Below are 8030 nucleotides of genomic sequence, written 5' to 3' on the forward strand. Positions count from 1 at the left end.
AGAGCCATTCCAATCATACTGGGTCCTCTCATTATTATTATTATTATTACTATTATTATTATTATTATCATTATTATTATTATCACCATTCGTCCACTGACCACCTATGAAGGGGTATTTGGATTTGTCAATGAATATTAGTCAATAATATTGTACGAATAAGTTACATAAAACACACATAAAACTCTACAACTAATTTTGCATCTCATAATAAGCTTGAAATTCATCAATCGAGTATGCACAAATATTTAACAATTCCTTCTCCATCAAGGCTCTGAATTTACGACCTGTGGATGCTCTTAAAATGGCTGGTAGTTTGTTGTACAATCAAATCCCAGAACTTTTAACTCCTCTCTTATATATAATGTAGTGCGGTGCATATCATCTCGCAACTGTTCTCTATGTCTTGTTCCATATTATAATTGTGCACCAGTTTCAAATTTATCCTTGTTCTGATCAATAAAGCATATTGCTTCTAGGATATACAAACTCGGAAGAGGTAGAGTTTTCATTTGTTTGAAGTATGGTCTACAGCATGAACGAATCGACTCTCCAACCATTTACTCACATTGCCCACTTCTGGATACGGAATATGTCAATTGCTTGGCTTGAGTTCCCCCAAAATATAATCCCATGGGCCAGAAGGGAATAAAACATTGCAAAATATACATCTTTGAGAGTTCTAGTGTCCAAAAATGCTTCAAGATACAAATACTACAGAACTCAACTCACTTTACAAAGATTCTATATGAGGTCTCCAGGAAAATCGGAATCTAACATAACTCCTTGAACTTCAATGTTGTTTATAGACCCCACACTGCCTTCTTCTATCTCCAAGTTTGCTTCTCTAGCTGCTCTGAATGGTTTTTGTTTGGTTTTTTTCACGATTTGATATCAGCTAGCCACCTCTCTTATTTTCCAAACGCATTTCTGCACTCACATTCCATTTTTTGCTGACTGTTACTCTTTAATAAAATGCTAACATCATTGGCGTATAGCACACAGTGTGCAGGTTCCAGATATGAAGGTAGATCATTAATGTATAGAAGAAAGAGTAATGAACCAAAAACTGATCCTAGAGGGACCCCACTCCTTGTCTTCATCCATTCTGAATCATAAACGTAGGGGGATGACTGAATTTCGACTTGCTGATATTTGTCACAGAGGTAAGAGTCAAACCATCTGGGTCAACCAGCTTTGGAGAGGTCTGCTACAAATTCACATGCCTTGGATCCACCATCCACAGATCGACAGATGTAAGAACCTCATCCATGAATGAAAATAGAGCATCACCTGTTGAGTAACCTGGCCTAAATCCAAACTGTTCAGAAGACAACAACCGTAACTGACCTAAATGCATTCTTAATCTTCTAAGTATAACATATTCAAAAAAAATTAAGAAATATTGGAGGATTTGCCACCGGCCGATGATTCTCTGGAAGTTCATGTCGACCTTTTTTGTAAATAGGAACTTTTTTGATAGTTTTAACTTGGATGGAACAAAACCAGTTGCCATTGATCTATTGAATATGAATGAAAGAGGCTCCAAGATATATTCTGCTGTTTGTTTCACCAAACATGATTGAGATGAATATTAGTTTGTTCATTAATGGAGGAGAAATCCAAAAAATTGTTCATACTATTCAATCCTGTCATTGTTCTCTGTACTTTGAGTGGTGCATTAACAAAATAGTTGTTTAATAAGTTGGCAGCCTCCTTTCCTGTTTTTAAAATTCCAGAATCATTAACTATACATGTCTGTGACGTTGATACTCTATTCTTGTCAACTCTGATGAGACTAAGTATGTTCCGGTAGCGTTGAAATGCTCATCGCCTCGAGGTTAGCAACATAGCCAGCAACACTACACAGTCGGCGCAACGATATAAAACTTTATTCTGGGATTCATGTTTTGTCATCCGTGTTGAGTCACAGTGGTTTTAATGTGGCATTTTTACTGTTAGTGTGGAACACGCTGCAGATACAAACGGGGGCTTTGCTCCGCGACAAAACAGTGGTAATCTGGCGTTTTCTGCCGGTGGTGTTAAACGTGGCCGGGTCAAGACAGTCTAGTCGGGTCAGGGTTTTATGTCGCCCCTGGGTCGGGACTTTTAGGGCCGCCGAGAATTGCCCTGTCCAGTCGTAACCCGGCGGCGGTGGACTTTCTCCAAGCCAAACTTCCCACTTACCGGCTCCAAGCTACCTTCTCACCGCACTGAATGATTCTGCAGGAGAACTCTACGTTTTATTTGCCGGCAGAGTTTCTGTTTCAGACGTCTTCATTGCCAGAGGAAAAAGATTCGTGAATGTGTGTATTTCCAGTAGGATTTTCCTTGAACGATTCAATAGTATAGAATATTTCAAGAGAAGTTCCCAATTTTATCACTGATTCTCGTTGAACTTTTCTTTTCAAGATTCAAAAACGATTTCAGGAGAACCAATAATTTTTCGATTTTCATCTATCTTTCTCATTGTTGCTCTCTCAGATTGAGAGCCACCATACATCATGCTGAATTTACAAAATAATAAATCATATTCGATCTCTTAATCTTAGGAATAACATGATAACTTATAGTTAATAACTGCTCTGATTATTGATATTATGATATGATATGCTTCATCACATTGATATCCCTGGGACACCACATCACAGAAATCAAAAATAGATAATTAAAAAGTTTATAAAGATTCATTTCTTCATCTAGGATAAGAAGTGACAATTGAAAATTTTCATGATGTAATTTGACATTTGAATACAATGAATATAATAATTATAGTAACAGAATTTATGACAATGCAAATCTTCAAAAATATATCTTTCAGCAACGAACGTTGTTGATAAAATTGTAATAATTTATTCCAATAATATAGGTACCTATCATGTGAGAGTGGAATAGGAGTAGAGTGATTGAATACACAAATTGATACTTTCTAAGAGTGAAATAATCATAGTTCTTATACATATATATTCAAGAATAACAACTGTAAATTATTCCTGGAATTATATTCTCAAGCTGTGTACAGACGTATATGCCACGATCACCTACATTTCGTTTTCACCAGCTGATGCTATCCTATACTATCGAACGAGCAATTTCTGTTTATATGTTTTTATTCCAATGGATCTCGAAAACGGCCCTAACGATTCTCACGAAATTCAGAACATAGTAAGTTTATAATATAAAAATTCTATCGCACTAGGTCTCATCCCTGGAAAAACTCGCTGAAGGACATTAAAAAAGTTAATTATCATTAATCCTTGGACAAACAGCTGATAATAATTATTTTGTCGTCTGTTGATGATGGGAGTGAGTGAGCGATTTCATGTGTGTGGGACTGTGTCAAAATTATGACTCAGCTGTTGAACTTTTGTAATCATTCGATCAGGTACTTAATGCCGGTTGCAATAAAGCCGGGTTATTTTTTATCCTGATTTATCCCAGTAGAACCATCTTTTTGAAATGATCTCAGATTTGGTTCATGTGAAATTGATCAGGATTAAAATTTACTCAGCTTTTGTGCAACCGGGCCTTTGTGATGGAAATTTTTGCATTCCTCTGGGAATTAATCTCAATATACTGTGATTAGATAGAACATTTTTGTATGAACTATGGATGTTATTATAATTTCTTCTTTCGTAATAAATTTCTTATGCTTTTGTACACCAGAGCGATGCTCGGTCCTCGATATTGCTTATCAAATCTGTATTTGTATAGAACAGTAAGGCCATGTTGCACAAAAGCCTGTTCAATCAGACAAGCCTTATTTTTAAAAAAAAACTCGTCTGATAGTTCCTCGTGGCATTCAATCATGATTGAAATTAAATAGGCTCTCGTGCAACCGGCCTAACAGTAAATGCGCGTGCACGTGTCTTGATAAAATCACTCTATATTGATCAGAACATCTTCCTGTATCATATATTCCTCTCAGTCAGAATGTTTGTGAACCCTCCACTATATTTATAATTCTTTTCACTTCTTTTATAATTGTTTCGTCGAATGAAATGAGCTAGGAAAAGCATAAAAGAGAGATTGTTGAATATCGGTTGCTAGAGAATTCCTAGCAGTTCCGTTCCTTCCATATTATTAGCATTTCCAGCGAGTTACATGAATAATCCACAAGTCCACCCTCTAAGCGCAAATTCTTATCCAGTAAGTTTCGAATGTCAGTGCTGGGGGAGCGAGCAGGATTACACCTGAAATTCCAGATGCAACTTGCTTTTTCTTGGGCTTCCCGGATGTAAATGGACACTACGGGGCTTCTGCAGACACAAAAATTTCTATTTATAATGCCCGGCTATTCGGTGAAGCCAAGTTTGGCTCCTATTGCATTTGACTTCTTCATAATCAACACTGTGTGTAACTGGTGTACTCCATAGTGAATTTGAAAAATATATTTCATGGTTTTGAGAATCATCGAGATGGAAATTGCCAATGGGAATTGGAAACTAATTCAGTGAAAAAGCATTTCATTCACTGTATTACTAACTATATAACTAACTCAAATGATAAATGAATTGTAAATTGTAATAAATTTGTAACTTCTTTCAATTTATCTATTTAAGAATTTTATATCTCGAGCAATCTGAATAATGCCAACCATCTTGATGATTCGTAGTAATCTGAGTCCTAATAGTCCGGGCGCAAATGTCATTCCGTGGTCATTTTTGAGTAACAGACGTGAAGAATGTCTCAATTTTTCTTCGTTAGGTCTAGCATAATAGGGATCGTGATGATGATAAGTCGAAATCACAGACAAACACCTCGAAAACAAAAATTTTTGGGGTTTTCCTATATCGCTTGTATTTCAATAACCGTATTGAAATACAATCAATAACCGTTCAAGATAATCAACCGTTTTTCGAACGAAATTACTTCAATGATCTTCCTTTACAAATTCTTTTCTATGGAATTTCTCTCTATAGAGCATATTTTATTCGTTATAACATTTAAGAAAATCCAAAAAAACATTTTTTCCAATTTCGTTCAAATTTTATTCCACTATAACTTTTTTGTGCAAGAGATACAGAAATGTTTCAAATCTATTAAATCTAGAGCGTTTTTTTCAACTTTGGAACGATGTATTTTAATGCGCTGTACATCTAAAAATGAGTTCTCCAGCGCCCTCCAAAGAAAACCCGGCATGGTTTCTGGTGTGTTTTCCATACGCATAAGGTAACAATCTATTAGAACTATGAAATCGAATTTTCATGACTGCTTCAAGATAGAGACTTGCAAATAGCCTCAATCTCTTCGTTACAACAAGCCGAATAGAAATAAAAAATTCAAGATGGCGGTCAATATTGACAGAATTTTTTATATCACTTGCTATTTAGTTATTGTGAGAGATATCGAATTGATTTTACCACCAAAGTGTTTAGAATTAACCAATCTATAATAGGCCCAATCGATAGAATGGTCTCATTCCCCTTATCTCTCTGTAGATAACCGTTCATTTGACGGTCTTTCCAACAACTTATAATAGTAACAATATTTGTTCATCTACCAACTCTCACATTTTAAGTAGTTTACTCTCAAAGTTCATCACAATATAATAATAATACCTTTATTTGTACAAATAGACAAGTTGAAACACATCTAAATATACAGAATAATAGTAGGCTTTTAACGTGCAGAATGACAGCTCAAGGCCTTTGTAAGATGCACAAGTCAAAAATGAAAAGAGAAAAGTTCAGGTACATTGATATAAATGTCTTTGAGTTGCTCAAAATAACAAATAACTTTGTGTCGTGAAATTGTGACGTGCAAATGATCAGTATAGCAATTTTCCAGCATTAAAAAATATACTCTGTAAGAGACTTAAGCTTTGCTTTAAAAACCTTCACTGGCACGAAAAAGTCCATTCTTTCAGAAAGCTTATTTGCACTTCCAATGCTTCTTTCTACTGGGGCTGTGTAGCTTCGTATAACGGGTTTGAACAAATGAAACCGTCTAAAATGTCGAGTCGGTACAATCAAGTCGATCCCACGTTCTCCAACGGTAATTTTACCATGGAGGCAAGCATGTATAAACATGGCATCGATCTTCTTCCTCCGTCATTCCAAGTTTTCCAAATCTATGGCCAAGCACAGCTCCCTGTAGGATGAGTCTTCTGAGCCTGGAATGAAGCGTCGCATCGAGTACTTAACGAATTTTCTCTGTATCCCCTTCAGCATGACAGATGTGCAGAGTCTATCCCGGTTCCAGATCACCGAGGCGTATTTCAGATGGCTGCTCACAAGTGCTGTGTAGAGACACATTAGTGTATTGGCATTTTGGAAATCCCTCGAAATCCACCTCATGATGCCAAGCTTCTTTCTAGCCTTGGCCACAACATTCTCCACATGTGAAGTGAACAGTAACTTGGGATCAAATTGAACTCCCAGATCCTGAACACTGTTTACTCTTCTGACATCTTCCCCTTCAATCTCGTATGTAGCTATAAGTGGGACAGTTTTCCTGGTGAATGTCATTGCCAATATCTTCTTAGTTTTCATGGACATTGAGTTTTCCCTTGACCATTTGATCACCTGATCAACATCCTGCTGAAGACGTTGATGATCTTCACTAGAGTTTATATTCCAGAAGACTTTCAGATCATCTGCATACAGGAGAGTTTCACATTTTAGATCATCCACTATATCATTTATGAAGAGATTGAAGAGCAGGGGTCCAAGATTAGAGCCTTGGGGAACATTATATATATATATATATATATATATATATATATATATATATATATATAAACTCGTTAATATATATAACGAGTTTCTACAACTTATTTAGTTATACAGTCATTTCGCTTCTCGCTCCCCAATCGCCATCTTTCCTTGTTTATCCTTCATCAAAGAGACCTCTACTCTCCATTCGAATGTGAACATTGGATACCCATTTCTTCCGCGGTCTTTCACGCCTATTCCTGTTCGCTGGTAACCAATTTCGAAGTACCTTCTTCACAAAATCCGTTGTGATGTCTTGGTTCCGAAAAAAGAATTATAATTATACATTCAATTATACAACTTCCAATATAGTTATTGTAATTATGATTTCCAAGATGATGATTTTAATCCATTATGATAATCTGTTTTGAAATAATAATCGATAATAGTTCAATTTATATAATTCATCGTAATCTATTGTGATATCTGAGTTCCAGGTTGGAAACCATCAAATCTTGTTTGCCGTTTGTTGAGTCTGTAGAGAGTTGCACAGGAAATAGGACGTTCATTTCGCATTCATCACGGCACTGTTGACGATAACGTTGGTTAGCGCGAGAATCTGAATTTCGCAACCATTGCAATCAGCCAGCAACCAAAGGGAAACGGAAAATTCAATCAAAGCGCTCCAGGCCAGAATTGGGAGCGGGGAATGAGTGGGCGAGTAAGTTCAAGTGAGTGGTAAAAGGCGAGGGAGAAGGATCGTTTAGCAGGTGTCGGAATTAGGCCCAATCAGCGATTTGTGCTGGTGCCTCAATCCACAGGCGAGATTACTCCAATACATCACCACTGCGAGAGGACACATACGAGGGCTGTACGATAAGTAGGGGGCATGAGGTAGAGAAAATGAGCTGTGCTGGAAAATTAAATAACAGGGAAAGAGTCTAGTGAGTGAGAGAGTGTGCGTTTGAGTGAAAGAAAGAGAGATTGAATGAGAGAAAAATAAGGAGTTTGATTATGATGTCATTAACAGTGGAAGATTCGAGGTGAAAGTGCGATTGAACAAACGAGTGCAGTTAGACTGGAAACGACCTCCCGCATTGACATCGTAGATCTTGTTGAGCTTCCACACACGTTAAACCAGTACCTATCTTGGATTGTCGTTGCTTTGTCGAGATAATATAGGTATAGATAATATCTCTTTGTATAGATAATATCACAATTCAATGAAATTTCAAGCAGAATGATGATCTGCTAATTATTGTAATTTTGTGTTGAGATTCATAAAATACGCTAAAAAGCTCCAACTGATCAGCAATTAAACAACTAATATACGTTAACAATTTGGAAATCAGTTGATGGTTCAGTGAACAAGAA

General features: G+C 36.5%; 1 protein-coding gene across 1 annotated transcript; it reads right to left on the reverse strand.

The window, feature by feature from the left end:
• Positions 1–6053: 6053 nt before the first annotated feature.
• Positions 6054–6470, reverse strand: LOC111054047. The gene has a single exon (XM_022341009.2). It carries the CDS (start codon positions 6468–6470, stop codon positions 6054–6056), a length of 417 nt encoding a protein of 138 aa, XP_022196701.2.
• Positions 6471–8030: the final 1560 nt, after the last annotated feature.

This window comes from Nilaparvata lugens, chromosome 6 (assembly GCF_014356525.2).
Source record: "Nilaparvata lugens isolate BPH chromosome 6, ASM1435652v1, whole genome shotgun sequence".
Taxonomy (NCBI): domain Eukaryota; kingdom Metazoa; phylum Arthropoda; class Insecta; order Hemiptera; family Delphacidae; genus Nilaparvata; species Nilaparvata lugens.

What these genes read in the sequence shown, in the direction of transcription:
- LOC111054047 (XM_022341009.2), bottom strand. Translation starts at nt 6,470, where the DNA reads ATGACATTCACCAGGAAAACTGTCCCACTTATAGCTACATACGAGATT.